This window comes from Plasmodium inui (genome assembly GCF_000524495.1).
Source record: "Plasmodium inui San Antonio 1 unplaced genomic scaffold supercont1.1, whole genome shotgun sequence".
Lineage (NCBI taxonomy): Eukaryota > Apicomplexa > Aconoidasida > Haemosporida > Plasmodiidae > Plasmodium > Plasmodium inui.
This window is the reverse complement of record NW_008481835.1, coordinates 468,799-492,335: the sequence shown is the minus strand read 5'-3', so window position 1 is coordinate 492,335 and position 23,537 is coordinate 468,799. Positions and strand designations below refer to the sequence as shown.

General features: G+C 40.0%; 5 protein-coding genes across 5 annotated transcripts; 4 read left to right on the top strand and 1 right to left on the bottom strand.

Moving 5' to 3' along the window:
- Window positions 1–8,326: 8,326 nt before the first annotated feature.
- C922_00117 (hypothetical protein) lies at window positions 8,327–9,115 on the top strand (the record flags this gene model as incomplete). Its single annotated transcript, XM_008815734.1, has 5 exons — window positions 8,327–8,366; window positions 8,526–8,585; window positions 8,676–8,686; window positions 8,889–8,934; window positions 9,057–9,115. The coding sequence occupies 5 exons, from the start codon at window positions 8,327–8,329 to the stop codon at window positions 9,113–9,115; spliced, it is 216 nt and encodes a 71-aa protein (XP_008813956.1).
- A 528-nt stretch (window positions 9,116–9,643) lies between these two features.
- C922_00116 (hypothetical protein) lies at window positions 9,644–10,465 on the bottom strand (the record flags this gene model as incomplete). Its single annotated transcript, XM_008815733.1, has 1 exon — window positions 9,644–10,465. One exon carries the CDS (start codon window positions 10,463–10,465, stop codon window positions 9,644–9,646), a length of 822 nt encoding a protein of 273 aa, XP_008813955.1.
- A 1,950-nt stretch (window positions 10,466–12,415) lies between these two features.
- C922_00115 (hypothetical protein) lies at window positions 12,416–13,851 on the top strand (the record flags this gene model as incomplete). Its single annotated transcript, XM_008815732.1, has 6 exons — window positions 12,416–12,471; window positions 12,664–12,750; window positions 12,920–12,968; window positions 13,131–13,286; window positions 13,454–13,606; window positions 13,810–13,851. 6 exons carry the CDS (start codon window positions 12,416–12,418, stop codon window positions 13,849–13,851), a joined length of 543 nt encoding a protein of 180 aa, XP_008813954.1.
- A 1,213-nt stretch (window positions 13,852–15,064) lies between these two features.
- On the top strand, window positions 15,065–17,986 carry C922_00114 (hypothetical protein; the record flags this gene model as incomplete). Its single annotated transcript, XM_008815731.1, has 1 exon — window positions 15,065–17,986. One exon carries the CDS (start codon window positions 15,065–15,067, stop codon window positions 17,984–17,986), a length of 2,922 nt encoding a protein of 973 aa, XP_008813953.1.
- A 1,484-nt stretch (window positions 17,987–19,470) lies between these two features.
- C922_00113 (hypothetical protein) lies at window positions 19,471–23,194 on the top strand (the record flags this gene model as incomplete). Its single annotated transcript, XM_008815730.1, has 2 exons — window positions 19,471–19,678; window positions 19,839–23,194. The coding sequence occupies 2 exons, from the start codon at window positions 19,471–19,473 to the stop codon at window positions 23,192–23,194; spliced, it is 3,564 nt and encodes a 1,187-aa protein (XP_008813952.1).
- Between the last annotated feature and the right edge of the window lie 343 nt (window positions 23,195–23,537).

The window sequence follows — 23,537 nt, the reverse complement described above, 5'->3', positions numbered from 1 at the left end:
TAGGTACCTATACTATTTGTGCGTGCATTTGCATATGTGCTTATAAATGGGCTGCGTGAAATGTACATGTATAAAAACGGGACTACACCTCTGAGGGCATTGAATTTAATTAAATAGGCATAAAAAGGGTGGTAAATAAAATAAGGAAAAAATAGGAGAAAATGAGGAAAAACGTGAAAAAATGAAGAAATATGAGGAGAATTTAAAACAAGTACACATTTATTTCGATAAACGGTTAAAAAAAGGGAAGATACACACACTGTTGTGTTACATACCTCCATGGGGAGATGAAAAAAAAAAAAAAACAGCAACACAGGGAGAGCCTCTTCATATTACATATATATTTGCAGGTGCATGTATAAATGTTGGCGTCTCCCCCTTTGTTAAGAATACAGAAGAACAATCTTTACTCATGTTTTAGAGTAATTTTCTTAAAAAAAAAAGTAAAATCAAATGAAACGACATATAATAAAAAAAAAAAGGAAAGTTATTGGATAAAAATGAATAGGCCAAATGGGTAGACAAAATGAAAAGGCAGAGCGCATAGGAAAAATGAATAGTCTACAGTAAACAAGCTACAGTAAAAAGGCTTAAGTAAATAGGCTACAATAAATAGGCTGCAGTAAATAGGCAGAAATTAATAGGCAAAAATTAATAGGATAAAATGAAAAGGCTAAAATATACTACAATAAATAGGATAAAGTTAAACCTAATTGAATTAAAAACAGAGACTCTTCAATTCATATACTCAATTTCGCGTGTAGGTGATTGTAAAAGCACAAATTACGCAAAAGGGAAGGCGCCCTGGAGTTGTAAGCGATGTACACACCCATATGTACACACGTACATATGTGTCAAACGCGGAGACGCAAATTTGGAGATAGCCTCGAAGTATCGTTACATAAACACACGCACATGTAGGGCTATATAAATTTCCGAGAAAAATAGCATAAAGCACAATTTGGTTGCATAAATTTTCAAAAAGGGTTACAAACGATTGTTTTGACAAGTACAGCGTGTTTAAACAAGAAAAAAAAAAAAAATATATTTTGTCTAAAAATAAAGCATAAATGCACAGACAATAATAGCCACATGTGCGCAGGCATATAGGTATGTATAGTGACACTGTGGCGCGACCTTATATGGCGCCAGCATTGGTCCCACACATATTCATATAATACGTATATAAGGATATATACATATAGGCACATCAACAAATATACGTAGGATGTGAGCAGACTATTACGCGCAGTGCTCATATATGTGAATGTAGGATCACATCCAAAAAAATCAAGCCACCTTACATGCCAGTGTGGTTGCAATTTTCTCTGTTGCAAATTACATAGATTTGCTTTTCTTTTTCATTCATCTGCTTTTTTTTCTTTTTAATATGCTCACTGGTCGCAACACATATATATACATACATATACATATGCACATGCATACATAACATACGTACATATGTACACAAAAAAATTAACACGCCATGGTGATTTTCTTCATTTCCTCTTTCCCCAAATGGTTCGTAAAAATTTACATTCAAAAAGGGAAAAAAAATGGCATATGTCGTGTGGCGAAAGGGGCTCAAAATGTACGTTCACGCGTGGAAACGTTTTTTAAAAGATGAAAAAATGGGCCAAAAAAAAGGGCAAAAAAGGGGGAAAAAATGAGAAAGAATGAGAACACGTATAAATATGCAGAAACAAAATGTAAATGAATATGCGCAAAAATATGCAGATAAATATATCTGAATATACTTCGAAATATGCAAAAAATGAAAACAACTTCTGCGCGTACAACTCGGGCACACGCACTTACGTACCTACATACGAATATACACAACTGCGTTCCACATACGTCTATGTTCCAAGTACACTACGTACTTTTTCATCTTAGATATACTTGCACTGGTCCTTTATTTGCCCCTTGTGCGCTCAAAAAAGGGGAAGTAGAAAAGGCAAAGGCGATGTGTGCTACTGCACGAGTCTCGCTCCCGATAAATTACACGTGGTGAATGGGAGTTTTATTGCCTCTCCCCGTGGGGGGATATATGCTGAATATAAGTATGGGTACGTAAGGTGGATGTGCGATTACACATGTGCATTCTGATGTAAGCATAGAATCAGACAGGTGTACTCTATGTGCGTATTGTATACGAAAATGCACAGGACCTGTGGGTCTATAAAAAAAGTTATTCAACCCCTACAAGTGCCTACGCGGTGTACGCGTCACTTAAATGGACGTGCGCATGGACTATTTGCCATGTACGCACGCACACATGTGTGCATATATGTATGTGATGTATATATGCATGTATATATGTATGTACATAGGTGGATGAACGTAAAAAAAGTCTTGCACTTAAATATATATATGTATGGTACCCCGCGCGTGCATTTACGTAATATACATACGTACAAATATGCACATAGGGACATATGCTACAATGCGTACAATATATACCAGACGTACAATACGTACAAGACGTACAATACGTGTAATACGTACAATACGCACGATATGCATACCGCGCTTTGCGGACGCGTGTGTCACTCGAGAACGAATTGACACGCGTGCGGACTACCTACATGTGCATGTAGCATACCAGTACATGTATATGAATTATTTGAACAAGAAAAAAAATAAATGCGCGACTCATATACACGCGAGGCGCGTATGTGCTTGGCGTGACATCAGAAGTGGTGAGTGTATATATACGTGTCATACGCAGGGGGAAACAGATTAATATGTGTGCGTGGATGTATATAAAGTGTATAGGAAATTGCGAGCATGTACAGATGGGTACGAAAAAGTACATGTATATATAAAGGTTATATATACATGTACGTATAGAAGGACTTATATACATCCACATGCAGATATATATACGTACATGTAAATACGTACCTATATATACATGACTGCGAGGCGTATGTGCGTACATAAATATATATGCATATATACATGTATACATATATACAGCCTCTTCCCTCAACACGTAAAAGTAACACTTAAATGACACTTTGACGCATTTAAATCGCTTGTTGTTGTTTGAAATTAAAAAAATCATGCATTCCAAAACAGCATGTAATTAATTTGCGCAACAAAAATATATATTTTTCAGATTCACTTGATTAAAAAAATGCATCACCAATTTTATTTCATCCCAATATATATATGTATGTAACAAATGGGGGTATATATAAATACGCAATAAATATATAATATATATATGTATATATATACATACGCGATATGCGCATATACGTGTACAGTATATGTTCATATATAACTCAATTATTTTTCTCTCTACAAATGAATTTTTCGTCGAATTGAGTTCCTCGTGATTTTACATATAAAGGGGGAAGTGAGTGTATATGCAAAAATATATATAAATGCGTAGGCAAACATATATAATATATATGTAAATGAGTTATAAATGCATATACTGTTTTCACAGTGCCATCACATCACATAACTTTTCCTCAGCCCCTACGCACTTCGTGGCCGCGCAACAAAATTTTCAGGTATAATTTGTACGTTATATAAGTACTTATATGTACATGTATATATTATATACATACAATATATATACATATATATGTACCTATTTTTTGCGCGCTTGCACTTGGTATATATACATACTTACTGGTTGACATTTCGCCCACGTATACTCTGCAGCGCGTTTATGTATATATACATACGTGTATTTATTATGCGCCTTCTGCCTGGTATCTTCTGCGTGGCACCTGCTTGTGCCTTTTCTTTTTAGTAGAATCTGCCCTTATTAAGCTTTTCGCATAAGCGCTCTTCTGCATGCACGGCTTGGCTAATTTTTTTCAAGCTGCATGCAGAGCCTTTATTCAAAAGGAGATGCCGCCCGGGGCCTATACAAAACTGTATATATTATACGTATGTATATATATATATGCTCGCAACTTATATATATTATATGTACATTTCTGCTACAGAGTGTGCCTCGCAATTGATAATTTTTCCCCCAAATGCATAATCACGGGAAAAAATAAAAAACGCTTCGTTTAAAGCAGCTCAGAGACAACTGCAGCAAAGTTGGTCCAAATCGTTATGCCAGCTGTGCGTTGCACTATTACAGCTCGACGTGTTCACGAGCACGTATACAAATAGGTACGTATAAGCATATGAGCAGGTCTCGTATACATTTACTCACGCGTAAAATGCACATCGGCCAGTCACGTGCCTTATCATGTTGGTTTACACTCTTAAGCATGTAATTACGCGAACATCCAAGAAACAGCAAATGGGGCTCTCCTTCTCGACCAAGCTATTGCGATGCAAAAACCTTTTTAAAAATTTGCTAAAAAAAAAAATTCACAAAATTTGCATTAAGTTATACATGCAGATGGGCCAAAAATAAAAGCTACTACGTAGACATAGAACGTAGAAAAAATTAACAGAAAAAAAAAGAAATAATCACATCGCAAAAGAAACACTGACGTAAAGGTGTTACATTGCGGTGCACGATTTTTACAAAATGTGCATAGCCGGTTGACAAAAGTACTTTTGCCGTTGCTAAGCCTATAACGAGTGTATACGTAAGACGCGTAGGACTTAAAAAGAGAGAGAAAAAAAAAATTTAAATATAGGCAAATGACCACGTTACATGTCCATAAAATTGTCTACACATGAAAGTGTACTGGGCTGGTATTATTAATCATAATGCGCATTCCCTGATGGGAAACATAACGTTAAATAACGTCTTAATAGGTTGCTATTCACACGGTAAAGTGAAAAAGAAAACATTCTTGCTTTCGCATAAAAGGGTAATAAACTTAACGGAGAAAAAAGATGCACAACGAGCATGTTACATGAGAATAAAATGCAAAAGGAAGATACAAAAAAAAATAAAGGAGCTTCCTAAAATTGTGTAAAATTAGTGGTCATGTTTTCGTCCGCACAACAGACATACAGATGCGGGGATTGCGGAAAAAAAAAAAAAGAAAAAAATTACACCACGCGGACGGTTATGTATACATATATACACACAACACGAATTAGAAGCCACTCCTTAGTGCATCGCTTTCGTGAGTCCTACCTTTTTTCCCTTTCTTCAGGGTTTTTTTTTTTTTTTTGATAAAGAATTTAGTCCCCACATGTGCATAAATTATGTGTACATAGAACAAGCTTACACTAGAACGTGCGCATTTTTAGCGAACGAAATGGAACTTACTGTTCCGTTTTGAATCGAGAAATGCAAATATATACATGTAAGGCAGGAAAATTATAACATTTGTCAAATGGCACAACTGAATGATACTACGCGGAAGTACATTTGTGCGTACTACGTAGGTAAGGAGTTTTTTTTTTATGTACTATGTGAATCCCACTTGCTGCGCGCATTTCACGTAAAGGCAACTCGCTTTCGCAATGGTGATTATTCGTCTTGGGGGCCTCTTACATTTTAACGCATTCTAGTTTGTTCTATTTATGCATGTCTGTACACACGTGCGTGTACATTCTTCGAGAATTGACAAGTCGTACATATGCACGCGTGTTAATGAAACTTCTTTCTTTATTTTGCGAAAATAAAAAAAGTGCATGAACTTGTGCAATACATAAACATCAAATTATTTTTTTGTAAATCCCCCAAATTGAGACACATCATAAAAATTGTTTCCCAAACGGGTAGACATAGATACGTGCGCAGCAGTTGTACATCCGCAGGTGCGCATACGTTTTGGCGCAAAAAAGTATGCACACTTATTGGTAACGAAAAAAAGAAAAAAAAATGGTAATCTATTCTGAGTGTTATCTTTAAAGGAACATGTTAAAATGACGCTTTAAAGTAGCACCAAAACGGGGGCAAGGGATAAAAGTAAACAAATGAGCAAACGAAGAAGTATAAAAAAAAAAATTAAGGCTCAAAACCAACCAGTGACAATTGAAACGCACAAAAGGTAATCAAATGGAACTCACGGAAGGGGATTAAAGACAAGGAGAAAGGTGCAACGTTCGCACATCTACAAACGTGGCCATGTCCCCATGAACACATGAAAAGGGAAAGAAAATGCTCACTCACGCGTCTACACTTACACAATGAACATTTGCATCTTCTTGGGGATAGCACTATTTCGATAAAGCAGAATGCAACGAAGGTTCCCCAAAATGAAATCTCTGCAAGTGTAAAAAAAAAAAAAAATTTCGCGGAGTAAACTTTTCACCTGACCAGCAAGGTAATAATAAACGAAAAAAAAAAAAAAAAAAAAAAGTTCATTTAGCTGTTACAAATAGCTAATTTCTCAGAATGGAATTAGTTACACATAACTAGTTAGGTTGTCAACAAAAATTCACGCATTAGTGGGTGAAATGGAAAGAAAAATAAGGCATCGTGTTGTTCATTTTCCGTGTAAAATAAACACACTCCAGGGTTTTTAATTACGACGTGCTCTTCATCAATGACAAGAGAATATATGCTATGTTTATCGCCGATTTTTCACGCCACTAAAAAAAGGGGGAAAAAAAAAGAATCCAGATAAACAAGCAAATTCCAGCCGAGCAAAAGGAAGCAAAGTGGCGTCACCCCCTCACGTAAAAATGCAGAGCCTTCATTTATAATATTCAAAATTTACAAGCTGTTTCTGGAATAAGCGGAATCAAGGAAAAAAGAAAAAAGGCATAACAGAAATGTATATATATGTATATATTTTTTTTTCTTTTTTCTTATGGTGAAAGGGGCCTTTTTTTTAAATTCCTTGTAACGATAGTTCCACTTTGAATTTAAGAAAAAGTATAACATTCTGAAAAAAAGTAACTGTAATTTTAAAAAAAAAAAAAAGTGGAAATCCCCCCATTACACATCATGTGGCATGGTACGTACTTGTACACATTTGACTAAACCAAGTCATTACAAGGAATTGGTAGTAGCTAATTGGATTTTCGTACTAATACAAATACACATGGCCGAGTATAACTATTTTCTTTTTTTGTTTACTTACCTCCATTTAATAAATTTAAAAATTGGCTTCTTTTGTATTGAGGGAGGGCTCCACTTTCCGTTTTCACTGCTCTTTTCCCTTTTTTTTTTTTTTTTACACCGCATAAGTGGTACAATCACCATTAGTACATTTGAAATGGAGAAATCGGAAAATCGTAATTCTTAAGTTTCTTTTTTAGAAGAAACAAGGAAAAAGAAATGTCCCGTGTATAAGTAAACATATGTACGTTAATGAACATCTCCCCCGATTCCCCCCCACTCGAAAGGGTGATCTTAAAAATAAGCCAAATTCGTTGTTCATTTCGTCTTGTAGAATTTTTAGCCATCTTCCAGTGGTGATGTCTCACCTGGGTAATCCTCGCGAGAGGCAAATCTTGAAAAAGATGCTCTGTACACCTATTCTCATGCCATTGGCAGAACGTTTTGCCTATGTAGAAGAGTACACAGTGTTAATGTGGAGAAGGAATTTTTTTTTTCTTTTTTCCCATTCTTAGTGGTTCCATTTTTAACACGAAAAAGGCATGTATAAACACGCTGACCTCGTTTTTTCTTCCGCAAGGGGAAAAAAAAGTGAAAAAAATATGTATACACAATGTAGGAGTATGTACGTGGGGACACTTCACCAATGGGAAAAAGGAAAAAAAACGATTGACTCCACTATGGTTAGGGAGGTGTCTATGTGACGCTTCTGAAGTGTGTATATACACCGCGTCTATTCTGTTCTGTAAAAACGCATTGGGGAAAAATGACTCCATTTGTGCCTTTGGGTTGCCTCCATTGTGGAAAGGGGCGGCCATAAAACGGCAAGTGAAATCGCCAGAAAGGTCATGCTGAAAATATCTCTATCAAAGGAGCACCATCTGAAAGGCATAACTACTCGGGTTGCACATTTTGAGTCATTTTCTCAATTGACGCATTCTTCTCTCCACACAGGTGCGACGCATAAGACGCTAAATGCAAATATCCCACATAAATACGGGGGTAGTGGAAACAAATATATGATAATAATCGAAAAGGATTTAAAAAAAAAAAAAAAAAAATCCCAAAGGAAAGAAAAAAGCAAACTGCTAATCGAACGAGTAAAAAATGATGAAATCAATCGTGCCGCTGATTCTCCTTTTGGCGCTCGCCTTCACCCAAACGGTTAGACTCCAAAGAACGAACGATGTGCCTCTGATCAATTACCAAATGGTCCCTTCGCAAAGGTAGTGCTTAACCATGAAGGAAAATAAACCTTATTTCTCAAAATGAAAAAAACGCTACGCACATTGTGAACTCAAAAGGTAGCTAGACAACTCGAGTCACTAGTGGCCTTTCTTGTGTATCAGATGGAAGGTGTCCGCAAAGGAGTTGATGAAGTTGAAGGAAAAATTGAAGATCTTTGTGGCGGCAGGTTAATTAAATAGTGGAAAAAAAAAGAGACCACTCAAGGAATAACTGCAAAAGTGTCGCCAAAGTGGAACACCTCCACGAGGGTGCCAAGCATGCGTAAAAGTGGCCCACCAGCAGCACACCAGAAGCATACACCTGACCCCTTCCTTTGACTTTCAAGAAATTCAGAAAGAAGGATCAACTCTGCTTCGAAAATATTACAAGGAATTTTACACATCAGGTACTTCTTCTGCGCCCCCTTGGGAGCATTTTTTTTTTTAACCAAAACGATGTTGCATAAGTAATGAATTTTTTTTTTTTTTTTGAGCAGATGAACAAGCGGTAAAAACCAAATGGACACATTTCAATTTTGCAATATGATGAGAAAACAGTCCTATGTTTTGTGCTTCCCGCGAGTTCAGATTTTTCCCCCTTGAGGGATGCCACCGCTAATTAGCAGGATACTACCTGCGTCGATACGTTGTTCTGTGTAGTTACTATTTTCATTATGGGGACTCATTTCCCCTTTTCCTTTTGCACTTAGGATGAAGCCGAATCTGGGGAGTCTCCCTCGGAAAAGGAAACTGAGGGTACGCCTCCGTCTGAAAGGGCAGAAATGGGTATAAGAACGAGTTCCCAGCGTGCATATACAATTGTGTGTCACATATCATTCCGCAGATTGCGTCAGATATGGCACGCCTTTTCTTTCCAGGCAACCAGGACGAAGCGAGTAACACCTTCGACGTAAACGGCCCTATACAATTAATTTAAATTTTATGGAAAGGAACGAAAAAAAAAAAAGGGTCAATCTGTTTTGTCACTGTTGTGGTTTTTGCGTGCATATATATATGCAGCGCTTGTTTTGTTTAATTTGTTTTATTTTATTATTATTTTTTCTTTTTTTCACATTTTGACACGTTAACGTGTTAACATTGTGACATGTGCAAACGTTTTCACATACTGACGTTTCTGGGCACTCACTTGTGCCGTTGTGCCTAACTATATTTGCAAAAATGGAAAATTTGCGGAGCCGGCCTTTTTCCCCATGCAACATGGGCAACGTAATTACTCGCGCGCAGAATCCTGTGTGCACATAATCCAGGAGCGGCCTGCAACACGTAAAATCGTATAAAAAATTCGTACACTGTAAAAATATTGTGCGAGTGGCCTCCAGGGGTGTATATGTGTATATACCCATGGATGCCCTCCACCGAAGGTTTAAACAGCAAAAAAAAAAGGCCATCACACACATGTTATGCTGCAAATGTAGGAAAAAGGCTGCAGCCTCCACATCCCCTTTCAATAGACCTGCTTCTCCAATTTTTGTATATCCTTTTCCAGCTGGTTTAGTTGTTTTTCATAATTTTCCTTTTTTTTTAATTTGCGAATTGAGTTGATGTCGACCACATGGGATATTTTCAGGTACTCCTTATTAATTTCGTTGTATTTATTTTTCAGTTGTGTTAGCAGGACCTCCTTTTTCGCTTCCAAATCTGCGGCCACTTTTTTTTCATCAATAATGTCTTGCTTTTTCAAATTTTCTTTTTCTTTTAATTCGTTTTTGATGTCAATGAGGTATGGACTCACTTTCCCATAATCTTCCTTTGTCAATGGATTTTCACTCAACAGGATTTTTCCCTGTTTTTTTTTTGCTGGTACAGGTTTGGAATGAATAACCTCCACAGCATTATCATATATGTAATCCACGTCGGCCGTTATGTTCATGAGTGGCAAATCATTTCTGTCTGGCAATGGGTCTTTAAATTTTTTTTTTTTTATTTTTACTGTTAATAAAGTTGGGTTGACTTTTTTTATTTCATTTAATGAAGGTATCATTTGATTTTTTTCTCCTTTTTTTAGGAGTTTTTTTTCATAGCTTATTTGTAATTCTTTCACCTTCTTCTGTTTCTCGATTTTTTTGATGGACTCTCCAGACACGTTTGATATGTTGTATCGTTTTCCCCTCAAATTGAAGGTCGAATAACTTGGCATTACATTGGGGTCATGTATCGATTTGTAAAGAATTTTTTTTAACTTTTTTTCATCACATTTTTTTATTATTTCATATGCGTTGTCATCTTTCAGCTTCATGCTTTCGAATAGCTTTTCGTAGTTTTCCATTTTGGTTTCTTTTTTTTTTTTTACAGAGGGGGAGAAAAAAAAAAAGGTGGCAGTGTTTACACGGTGAACGAGGATCAGCAATCAATCTGTTCGCTTTGGGCCTGTTGCGCAGATGCGTATGTTAGGAAGAAGACATGCTTTTTTTTTGTTTTTTTCTTTTCTCCCCCTTTCTACGTGTTTCTTATGCAAGTATTTTATCCTTATTATCTACTTTGGGTAATCATGTTTTGCAGCTCACGAGTTGGATTCTCCAATTTATAGCAATTATGCGCGGTGGACTCTTCCTCTTATGCAGTGTGTAATCCCTGGCGCAAAAAGGTGGGTGGCAAATTGCGAGAAAATCCGCGAGGCAGCCTGGGGGGGCAGTCAAATGGGACTTGGCGAAGCGGAAAAGGAACTCACGCCAGCTTTGCAATTTGCATTCACATAACTTTTGGGTCAATATTGTGGAGAAGTATTTCCTTATTGAGGGGAATTTTTTTTTTTTTTCTCGCAACATATTTATGTGTACACGTGTAGCCCCTTAATTGTACAAATAAGAGTGTCTACAAATGCGAAAAAAAACGCCGCCCCTGGAGAGATGGGGAAATTATTTCCCTCCCGTTGACTCGAACTTTTTAGGACAGAGAAAAAAAAGGGGTATAGTGTGAAAGTCTACGCGAAAGGATCCATCGTATGAGCAAAGAAAAATTATTATAAATATGCTTCCATACGATTTAGGCGTTTTATGCGTACTAGCGCGCGATTGTGTAAGCATCATTGCACGCGCACTTCTTCCCTATATTTTGATGCCTCGGCGCGTGTGGGGAACTAACCAAGTGATGTCTGCCCATTCTTGCGTAGCCCCATTGAAGTGAATACCTACGCAAAGTTATTTTGTCCTTCCCCTCTTTTCCGCTAAAAGTGGACATGTTCGAATTGGCTTTATATCTCCCTTCCCCTCCGCTTTGCATAAGGATACGAGAAAACAAATTGGCAAAAAATGAACGGGGATGCACGTTATTAAGCAAATCGCTTCTTCCCCCCCAACTTCGGATGGAGACATGTAAAAAATTAATAACTCCGCTAACGGTCCTGGCATTGAACGAACATTATTGATTAACCGAATGGGACCAAGTGCCCACACGAGTTTATTTTTCCAGGTTAGCAATTCCTAAATGAAAACCTCACTATGGAAATATTACTACAAAATTGGTGTTCCCCGCAGCTCGTACTACTTTGTGTACAGCGCCGTTCTACGAATTACCCCATTTTGAATGTTAATTCCTGGCCCATGCACAGAACATGTTCTTATACCATCACGTACAATTTTGCCTGCAGGGGTTTCAACTCTGTGGAACACGCGAATAGCTTCGCTTTTTACCAATATGAGGTAAAAAAAAAAAAAAAAACAGAAAAAGGGAAAAAAAAACATTCCTTCGTTCCTCTATATTAAAATAAACTGCGAGATCCTCTATTTTCTTAAAAAAAAAGTCGCTCTTTAAAATTGCGCGAAAAGAAAAATTAGCTAGCGCCTTGCCTATTCTCATAATATTTTCCTTTGTTCTAAGAAAAAGAAAAAAAAAAAAAATTGACCTGGTCAGGCAGAATGTTCAAACTGTTACGAAAAAAGCTAGCCGTATTTAGTAGATAGTTAAATTAAAACAGTAAATCAGATTTGGCGAAAGCTTCTACTAAGTATGTAACGCGCGTATGCTTTTGCATATATGCGCATGGAGTATTTGTTACATTTGGGAGAACTGGAAGGGCAACTGTTGAACTGCGCAGGGTAGGCTTATAGCTGCCACCACACAATAAAGAAGTTAAAACGAGAGAGCATCTTTTTTGAAAAGACCCTATACATTTCTCCGTTCATTCTCTTCACCAATTCTTTGCTGAAGGAAAGGCCACAAAACAAATTACTTTTTCTTTCTCTCCTCTTTGAAGATTCGCTGAATCAATTTTAACAAAATGAGGCCCCTTAATGATAACGAGACGATGCTGGTGTTTAAGAAGCTGTCGAAATAGTAATACGCGCAAGTGCCCAGTATATGCCTTCGTGCCGGCGAGCCACCATATCTACATTCCTGTGCAGATGACAAATTCGCTATAAAGCTCCCACCACCACCACCTCTGAAGCGCTCACCAGGCAATGGCAAAGCGCAGGTAGTGTACATACAAACGTATAACAATTTTTGCCATTATTTCCATTTTTTCAGTGTCGGAAATAACCTTTTGAGCATGCTGTCCTACAACAACGAGGAGTACGTATTAAGGCTCCACAGGTCAAGCGTGTACATCGTTCGGTAGGTTTCAATTAAACGGAAGGGTGAAAAATATGTACAGGAAATGTTCATGAGCTCGCGTAACTCTGCATTATCCCCTCAATCTGGTTGTGAGACGCGCTGCACACATACCAGAGCGATGATCGACAACCCATTCACTGCCCCTTTTTTAACTGAACCCCCTTTTTAGAGCTGAAGTGGCCAAACAAGCCGAAGCAATAATAAATAAAAATTCATTGGTGAGATAAGTGAAGCGCTGCGCAGAGAGATTAATGATATAAAGATAACTGCGTATGCAAAGTTATTGCATCGTATATGTCATTCAGGAGTGTATGATATTCCACCAATCTTTGGTTCCCTTTTTCAACGTGTCCTTTTTTTTTTTTTTTTTCTCCTTTCAGATATCCCTCGGAATATGCCTCGGAAAATTCACCAAAGCGAATAACTTTTTCATAAAAATTACATCCCTGTCATTTTTAAATGAATTTTGTATTCACAAAATTTGGCTGAAGGAATCTGGGGAGAAGAACTTCCTATTTGGCAATAACGTATTGAAGGTGGGTTACTCGCGGGGTTTTCCCCCATTTGCATAACTTGTTTACGCTAATGTAGAATATATACTTCGATGTGGACGTATGCACCGGAAGAAGTGGCCTTCGCAGGGGTGTATACATCAGAGACAACACACAACGCACACGCAATTCTCGCGTTTCCTTCCACACAGAGTCATCTTCTAAAAGTCAGCGACAATATAAAAAAGGGAGACGGAATTATGGTCCTCTCGATGAACGACAGCCCCATAGGCTTTGGCATATCCATAAGGAACACCCAGGACATCAAAATTTTAAATGTTACTGATATTGTTCTGATTCACCAGGTATTTACTTCCGCCCCTTTACGCGGCAGCTGCAACAGTTTGGACCGCAGTAATGGGTCAAAATATGTTACGAATATTGCGTGGACATACGCGGAATGTTCTGTGCGCACCCGCGGGGTTAGCACACTCATTAGCCCACTTAATTTTTCGTAACGATACCAACATATGTAACTTTTCCCGTATGCGCTGTTTCTTCCTTGCAGGGGGACGTGGGTGAGTACTTAAGGAGCGAAGCAACCATATAAGGAGGAGCACCCCAAGACGACCAATTTATTTGCATCCTTTCCTCGCTTACAATTTTGGCACACCGGGTGTGATACACAGGAGGGGATAATACGTAAAAGAAGCACCATGATGGTATGCCCACGATATGCACGATATGCAAAATTTGTTTATTTTATCTTTTTTGTTTTTGTCAGCTTGATAAGTTTTTTTTTCCCCCCTCTCGTAAGCCCTTCCGTCTGTGTTTGCATTTGTCCACCCCCTTTTTTTTCTTTTTTTTTACGTCATTTGATTTTTGCATACCCCTTTTGAAGAATAAAACATTTTTGAAACTTCCATTTTGACTATGTACCAATAAAATTGGTATCCTATACGGAGTTTTTTAAATTTGCAAAGGTACATAATGAATAAACTTTCTACGCATGTGGAGTTTTTCACTTGCGCTGATTCGACAACTGCTGTGCCCAGGGGGAAGGGAACATCATCCCTGCGGTTGGCTGACTCAACGGGTTGCCTTCTTTCTTTTTTTTTTTCCGGCATGGTATACAAGCGAATGGTGGAGAACGGGTTGGAAAAATGGGAAGCTAAGCTCTGCCAAAGAGGGGAGGACAAAATAACTAAAATGTACTCATAAAAAAAAAGAGAAAGAAAATATATTTAACGTTATGTCATCCCCATGCGGGTGAACCCATGAGCATTTCTTTTTTTTCCCAAGGCGCTGCAGAAATTACAACGCGGTGCGGCACCTCATACCGGTGGAGTGCCTTTTGTTAAAAGAAATGGAAATAAAAAAAAAAAAAAAAAAATACGCTTTCGAGAAAATGAAAATGCAAAGTTGGCGAATATCCTTTTTGCCGCTGTTTCCTTCATGCGACAGTGCGCGCAGGGGCGTGTAAATGAGGAAAATAAGCAATTAAAATAAAATAAGAACAAATCGGAATTTTTTTTTTTTTTTTTTTGCCATTGCGCGAAAAGCATGTACAACTGCCTTATGTACATGTAAAGGACAAGCACGCCAACGGCAATTTTGCTACACAAGAGTTAGTCGGCTTGGAAGTTGCCCCATCCCTGAAGTGGCAATACAACAGCAAAGGTGAAGAGAGCTCACAAAAGGGAAAGCTTCGAAGGGTTCATATTTTCCCCATAAATGTACCACTCTTACCTCCCTGTGAAGGCGTAAACTCCGTGCCTGATCCATACGGACATTCCATTCCTAGAAGGAAAAGGACCATCAAAATGGGAAAGAAGGCTAGTGCAGAGACCCAGAAAAAAAAAAAACACAACGAGATCGAGCAGTATGAGGCAAGGACATTCAACAGAGAAATCAGCAACAAAATTAAGAGGAAAAGTTTCAACCTACCAAGAGTTAAAAGAAATGGAATAATCACATATGACGATGAGGATGATGATGGTGATTACGATGGGGCGGGAACAGGAGCAGCAGCAGCAGCAGGAGGACGGCGAAGTGGTCTCCATAGCGGTAACCCCCGCGAGGAAGAGAATACAAAGAAGAGTAAAAAATTCCGAAAGGGACAGCTGAAGCTGAGGAAAATGCTAGAAAAAATAAAGCACAAGAAAAAGAAAATTAAAAGTCCGCTGGAGGAAGAAATGATCAAAATTGAAAACAAAATGAAACACTGCCATGATATCAGAAATGAAGTGGCTGCCATTTCGAATAGCATCATTGCGAATCAGGACGTGCACATTGAGAAGTTCGGCTGTCTCTTCTTCATCTTTAGGGAGAGCTTGACGAAAGGGAGGGAGCTCCAAAGGAGGGCCACGAAACCAGACAGAGTCACCAAACCGAACACCGACGAATCAGAGAAGAAAGTCAGGTACTACCAAATGGCCAACGCTCTAAGCTGCATATCGATATGCACAGTACTCAAGTGCGTAACTCCGTCATACAAAATTATCGGGGATGAAATCATCCCAGGGAGAAAAAAAAGTACCAGCCAAGGCAACGGAGAAGGTGCCTCTTCAAAAGGCGAAACAAACCAGCGTGTTAACTCCAATGCAGTGAGAGGCGCCCCGAAGAACCTCTCGAAGCTGATGCTAAGTGTAAACAAGATAGAGCAAGAAATAGTACACTACTTTAAGCAGTTCTGCAGTATCCTAAAAGAAAACATTCGCCACAATGTAACTCTCTTTGTGAATCTGCTATGCGAAATAGTTACGGTCAATTTGCACCTCTCCAGAAGTGAAAGACTTTTTGAGTACCTCACGTTGTATGCCAATATACAGACGTACTCGAAGAAGAAACACAACGCCGTGGCGGCGAGGAGAGGGGAACCCACCAAAAAAGGGAAGACCAATGTGCACCTCCTCTGTATGAAGTGTCTCAACACGATTAAAGAAATTATAGACAATGACTCCAACTTATCCTTTACCATAACATTAGTGGATTATTTTACCAACTGCCTTTTTAAGAAGGAACAAAATGTGAGTCCAAATCTGTTGAGGATTTTTTCTCAGATCAGCATCACTGAGAAGAAGATCAGCGCGAAATTATTTTCTGGCGAGGACATAAGCGATGGTGGGTTGGCAGAACGGAAGGATGATGCACTCAGGACGAAGACGAACGTTTGTGGAGAGTTAAAGATTATCGAGAAAAACACGGAAAGGATACTGGACCAGCTCTTTTTAGTTTATTTGTGTGTGTTAAGGAATCACAAGAAGCACTCCGTCGCCTTGGTGAAGAACGTCCTTCAGGGTATAGCTCATTATGCGCTTTACGTGAATAAGCTCCTGATGGATGACGTGTTTGCAGAGGTGAAGGCGCTGGCCTTGGGGGGGGAAGCAATTTCAGGCGGGGTTGTCCCCGTTGGAAGTGTTGTCCCTGTTAGAAGTGCTGTCACTGCTGACCTCGCTGACCGCTCTGACGACGCGGTACCGCCGCCCCTGAGACTGACCTCCGCGCGCATTTTTCTCGAAATGATAAACAAAGTGACGGACGACAGCTTTTACATCGACTGCTCTTGGGTGGCAAATACGCTGCTGTTTCTCCTGGACCTATCCCTCCCCTATTTCCACCTGGGCTCAGCCCACTTCCTCTTCGGGGATCAAAATTTCCTGTACAGCAGCTTCGCCGATTTTGGGAAGTGCAACCAGAGTGATCCCCACTCAGGGGGAAGACAAAACGGTACAGACATCCACAACACAGGAGGGAGTAACAGTAGAGGGGCCGCCCAGCCAGGGGAAGTACAAATGGGATCCAACCACACAACTGAGAAACATAACTTCTGCGGAGAGCTGCTGTACTGCATTGAGTTGCTCCTAAAAACAAGAAGCTTTACGGGTACCTATAACACATTCAAGTCAAACAACAATCAGCTGCTAGCCCGCATCGTCTTCAAATTGCACAACGTTGCGGTGCACTCAGACTATATAATATCCTTTTGTATTCTAAGCCTTATCCAGAACATTTTGGAAAAGTACCCACTCGTCAAATCTATTGTAGAGAAGGACGGAATTGTGATCTCATCTTTGAATGATAATTTGTCAATTTTTTTTTCTAACTTGCTGTTTCATTCGTCATTTTCTGAGGACGTATCCTCCTTAGCGTTGCACATCTCTATGTATGACTCGGACGAGAGTAGGAAGGGCATCTTTAGTAGCTACATAAATCAGCACCTGCGGGGGAAGGACCCAAATAAAATGATCCATTTTAACCTCTCCTTGAGTGAACCCAGAATTGTCGACGCGGACACATTTATGAAGTACTCCCCGGATGAATGGGGTAGTGAATTTACCCGAAGTAGCCTTAAAAAGTTGCCTCCCGCCCTCCGTGATGTGACAACTGATATAAGTTTTAAGAAGGCATCTTTTGGGAAACCTCGCCTTGAGAAGGCTGCCCTCAAATTCACCGCCACAAATGGGAACCTATCCGTTAAGCACGTCCCGTCACATATGCTCACCGCGATGGATTTTGTCGAAATTGTTTTTTCCCCATACGAGGAGTTTATGAGATATTTTGAAAAGGACTGCGACAGGGCGGAAGACGACCCCCCGGATCCAAGTGTCCACCGCGGGAACGGTCAAGTGGGGAGAAGAACCACAGGGGCGGTCATCAAACAGCAGGGCAAGGTAAATCCAAGGGCCATTCGAAAGGGGTGGAAGAAGCGTCACGCGCAGAAGAGCGGCAACAAGGCAGGCTGATTTAACTCCTGCCCCTGTATTCATCATTTGTTTTCTTGCCATTTTTACAGAAGGTGCGCACCGTAAACGCGTACGATTAATGCGTAAAGTTTCGTCCCTTTTGCTTTTTTTTTTTTTTTTTTTTTTTCACATCGTGCTCTTCACCACATCGATGGAATGCAATATTTTCGCTTAAAGGGAGTGGCAGTTCAGCGCGCATCGTTTTCTCCTTTTTTCGTTAACTTTTTTAAAACTGCGAACGGGTCCTGTAGGCATCCGACACAAAAGAATAACCCCCTGGGGGGTCCTCGAAAAGTGCAGCTGCTTTAACGAAATGGAAAAGAGGAAAATGGCTAAACATTTGGAAAAAAGAAAGAAAAAAAAAAAAAAAATTCACCTGCCATTTTAACCTTCTAAATGTGCTTTCTTCACAGGGATAGAATGTCCACATGGGTCAAAGGGGGTGGAAATTATGCCAATAGACGCATCAATGAAGAGGTCTTTCCCGCTGCGGAGAAGCATCCCATTAGGTATCTCCTTAAGTGAATACACAAGGGTTGAACTCGGCACTGCGGGAAGAAAACATCAGCACATACGTATACACATATGTGCACATGCTTGTGACCACACATATGTGTACGCCCCCCCCTCGCCGCGCAACTACGTTGTCTCCTCTCAGATCATAGCTCTTCTAATGGGCTGTCGTGCAGATGAAATGTTCCACCCTTCCCTGATGCAGCCCACGAAGAAGAAAAAAAGCGAAACGGGCAGGTGGATCCACCAGGGGGACGCCTCACAAAGTATTAAGCGTGTTAGTAAGGTGAATTAGGGATACGACACTCACCACCTGGGTTTCCATCAATCGTACTCTGCATTTTGGATATGCTTGGCAGAAGATGTTCTTCTGAAACGACTCCGCAGTGTGTCTGCATTTGATTAAATTCCTTTTGTGCCTGTTCGAGGTTACCCCGTTTTAATCTTTTTTTTTTTTTTTTTTTTTTCTGTATTTTTTATAAAATTCGTTAAGTATATTTTTTCTCTTGTTTCCAAATTTGCGAGGTGAAAAATTACACTTTTTTTTTTTTTCTTTTTTTTTTGTTCATTTAGCTTATCCTATCGAGCGTACTGATGACATTATGATGATGTGAACCGTGCATGCCCTCCGAAACTTTACTTATTTTTTTTAATCTTTTTTTTTTCTTTGCTGTGATTTTTTCACTTCCGTGTGGGATTAGTTTGAAGGAATTCTCCCTTTCACGCCGGGCACGGTAAATCCGGCTGCTTGAGTCTGCCCACGTATACCATATTGCCTCACTCGTTTATGTTTGTTCGTATGCGGCTCGTTCCCTGTCCTTATGTGAGTCTTTCGAGTCAGCAAGGGCGCAGCGGGTGGGAGCAAGTTGCGGAAAGTTGCAGCAAACCCCTGGCTGGAAGCCGCTATCAGGAGACCGCTAAGTTAAGAGCAAACCGCTAGCATCAACTTCAAAGCGCGAACCCAGCGAGTGATGCATCAGGCGAAGAAGGAGGAGGGGAACCAACGAGCCGCCGCAGAACTAGATTTTCCGGATAGTGCATCAGACGATCGCATCAGCGTAGACCAGGAAAATGTCTGGGACACGGACATAAACATTGCAGACGATGAGTTCCTTGTATTAGGGGATGGTGGGAAGGGAGAAGCGCAAGAGAATAATCCACCCGATGGAACCAGTTCAGGTTAGGAAGGATCCATTAAAGATTCTCCCCTGAAGCGGTTGCTACTGATTTGCGCATGGGCAGGACTATGCCAGGACTTGTCAACGGGAGTTTCTCATTTTTTTCATTTTTTTCATTCTTTTCCTCTTTTTCATTCTTTTCATTCCTGTACACCTTGCAGGGGATACGCTTAGGGAGGAAACCTCCAGGGTGGAACACAGTGAAGACGTAAAGGATGGACACATCGTGGGGGACGGAGAATGTCAAATTAAGGAGCCCCCGGGAGGGGATAATCAAACGGGAGGGAGTAAGCACGGGGGGGTCCTAAATTGTATCAAAGAAACGCATAACAGGGAAAATAATCAGAAGGAGCAAACCCATAATACGGGTGAGCAAGTGAACGATAAGGGCTCTACAAATGTCAACCTGCACGGTGATGAACAATTTAGGGGAAATTCAGGGAAAGAGACAATTGAGGAGGAGTCCATTTCTCCCCTTTATCATGGAGCAGACATTACTGAAGAGGGATGTCCCCCTGATGGAACAAACGATAAATGTCCGAATTATGCTGTACAAACGCGTATGGTAAAAATGGATTTATTTTTTAACCAAAAGGATGAAAATCGCCTCAACAGTGCAGGTGATGAGAATGTAAGAGGAAAGCTGCAAAAGGGAATCTCCAGATCGGATTTGTTGCCTAATGAGACAATCCCTGTGATTGTGGCGATGGAGAAAAGTGAGGAATGCCGGCAACCGTGTGAACTGCAATCCGATGTTGCCACAATGGACGGTGGACAAATACAGGGAGAAGTAGTCACCATCACGCAGCTAAAGAAGCAGTGTGAAATTTTACAAAAAAAATTACAGCAGTATGAGAGGAGGAACGAAGAACAAACAAGTGCGAAAAATGAACTGCTGGAAAAAGTGAAGACGTATGAAAGGAATTGCAACAAAGTGAACGAGGAAAACATGGAAGGGGAAGAAAGATATGAGCAAATTAAAACGTATTGTAGTCAAATTAGCAGCAAATGTGATGAGTATGAAAAGAAGTTGCAAGAGATGCACCGCGAGATGGAAAAAAATAAAAATGTCATTAAACGGAAGGAAGAAGAAATGAAGGAAAATATGACCAAGGCGGAAGCGGATCTGGCGAGGAAAGATCGCACCATAGAGGAAATGAAAAACATAATTGAACAATACAAAAGGGAGATAAACGAATCAGAACATAATCTCACGCAGAAGGAAGAAGAAAAACGGAATGATCAGCTGATGTACCAAGAAGAAATACACACATTGGAACAAAAAATTACCCATTTGGAGAATCAACTAAGTAACAAACAGGAGGAAAATACTCAGCTACGAAACAAAAACAAGGAGCTGAACGATGAATACACATACCTGAAAATGAAGGAAGAAAAGAATGAAGAAAATATCTGCAACTTAAAGTCAAACCTGCAGATGAATGAGCAAGAAAGATCGGTGAAATATGAAATGATCCAAGAACAGAACAATAAAATTGAGCAGCTACTGATGGAGAATAAAAAAAACTCGAAAGATATAGAATTGCTGAGGAATGAAAAGAGCAAAGTGGAAAATGAAAATGAACTCTTAAAGAAAGATCTGCTGTACGTACAGGAGAAATTAAAAAGCATCGAAAAACACAGCTACGATATTTACGAAATGAAAGATTATGTCGAGACGGTTATCGAAAAGAACAGAAATTTAATGGAACAATTGGAATCAGAGAAGAACCAGAAGGAAGAACTGAAAGGGAAAATAAAATTTTTCCTTACCGAAATGAATAACTCGGCAATATGCCTCAAGTCGTACAAAATGAAGTGTTCCTTCTTTGTTGACGTCCTGAGGAAGTGTGAAGCGAAGATGGGTTTGCTTCGGAAGAAGCTCAAAGGGTACGAGTCTGTGGAGAGTTTCCATGGCAGGTGGATGGTGCATCCCGCGTTGGGAGTAGCCCTGATGGAGGTAGCAACTGACCCTACAGACAAAGTGGATGACCACCCTCCAGACAAGCTGGGTGGCAACCTGCGTGACAACCGTCCGGACAACCCCCATGACTATGATAAAAATCTCATCAGACAAACCATCCTCCTCAGGGAGGAACTCCAAACGGAGATAAGAAAGGCAGAACACGTCGCAGAAAAAATGCTGAAGCTACAAAACACAGTAAAGGAGAAAAATTTACTCATAAATGAAAAAAATTACAAGCTTAATAAATATAAGCTGCTGAACAAAAATCTGATGAATGCCATCGCGGGGTACCAATCTAACATGAAGGTGATGAAGGAAAACATACATAAGTTAGAAAAACAAATCGAATTGAAGGAAATCAAAAGTATAATGGTACCACCAAAGGTGACTGTCCACGTGTCAAAGCTAGCCTCATTTGAAAATAATTTAAAAAATGAGCTCAAGGGGCTTATTGGAAATTCCTCCACCTTTTTAGAAACTACCTTTAAGTATATAAATGAAAACCCCATTAAAAAGAACCTCCAGAATAAAGCCTTCTTTTCGTCTGCAGTGGAGAAGAAACGTGACGAGGGGGAGAAAAAGGTGGGGGGAGGCACTGTTAAGGAGGCCGCCCCCCCAAGTAGTGTGTCCAACGCGGAAGGGGCAATACCGAATTCGCCTAATACGAGCATTGCAACGACCAGCCCAGGCGATGGCAGCCTCGCGGATGTCACCGGGTTTGCCAGAAATTTTATTTACACTAATATGAATCGAATCCCCAATTTTATCTCCGACCAGAATGGTAAAAGCAGTTCCGCGCAGATGGGCGCGGCAAAGACAATGGAGTTGGCCCACCCGAGCAGAGACACAGTCGTGTGGAAGAATGATGGAGACACGATAAAGGGAAATAATGCGGCGAGAAAGGATGCGGAGGGAAACCAGGCGGAAGCCAGACTCATGGAGGATAATCTCATAGAGCCGAACCAGGTGCAACTGCCCAAGCCAGACGCAGAAGCACACCGAAACAACAAATACATCGACCTGTTCATGGGAAAAAAGAACCTGAACAAAGTCAGCAACACAAGTGACATTTTGAAAGGGCAACACGTTTCGCAGTTTTATGCAAACACGGAAAATAAAATTAAAGACTTATTCGATATGAATAAAAAGAAGGAGTCTCCAAAAATAAAAGAAAAGGAGGAATCTCAGAAAAGCTTCCATTCCAGTGAAAATGCCTTTTTCCCCATGCACATCTTCGGTGGCAGCAAAGTGAAAGAAGCATTGCCAAACCCTCCAGGGGATGCAAAAAATGAAGGTGAATTAGGTTTTACCCCCACATCTGGGGAGAACGCAAATAAGTACGACCTTGCTGGGTGTAAAAAGAAGTCCCTAAATAGTTTGTACTATGATAGAAAGTCAGAAGCAGAGGGGAATACACCAGAGGAGACAAAACAAATGGACAAACGTCAGGAGAAGTTGCTGCCCAGTTCGTCTGACGAAGACGCACAAATAAACGACGACGTTTGGAATGAGAAAATCGATTTGGACAACTTCGAAGTGGAGGAATTATAAAGAAAGAAAAAAAAAGAAAAAGTTGCATTGTGGACCTCTCCCGCAGGTACGCTGAGGAACAGTGGCAGTAAAATAACAAACCAATGTGTTTATATTTCGAGTGAATCGCATCGTGCTTGCATTCCCTAGGATGTCCGCGGCTTATGTGTGTGTTGTTTGACTTGTTGGAAGGAGGAGCAGCAGTAGCAGCAGTAGCAGCAGTAGAAGAAGAAGAAGAAAGAGAAGAAGAGCGCCTCACTTCACGTATTGTCCCACCAACAGAGACTGCTCCCTTCCATTTGGATGGGGGGACATTTTTTTGTAACAGTTTTAAAAATTTAATTAACTTTGTTTTCACTTCTCT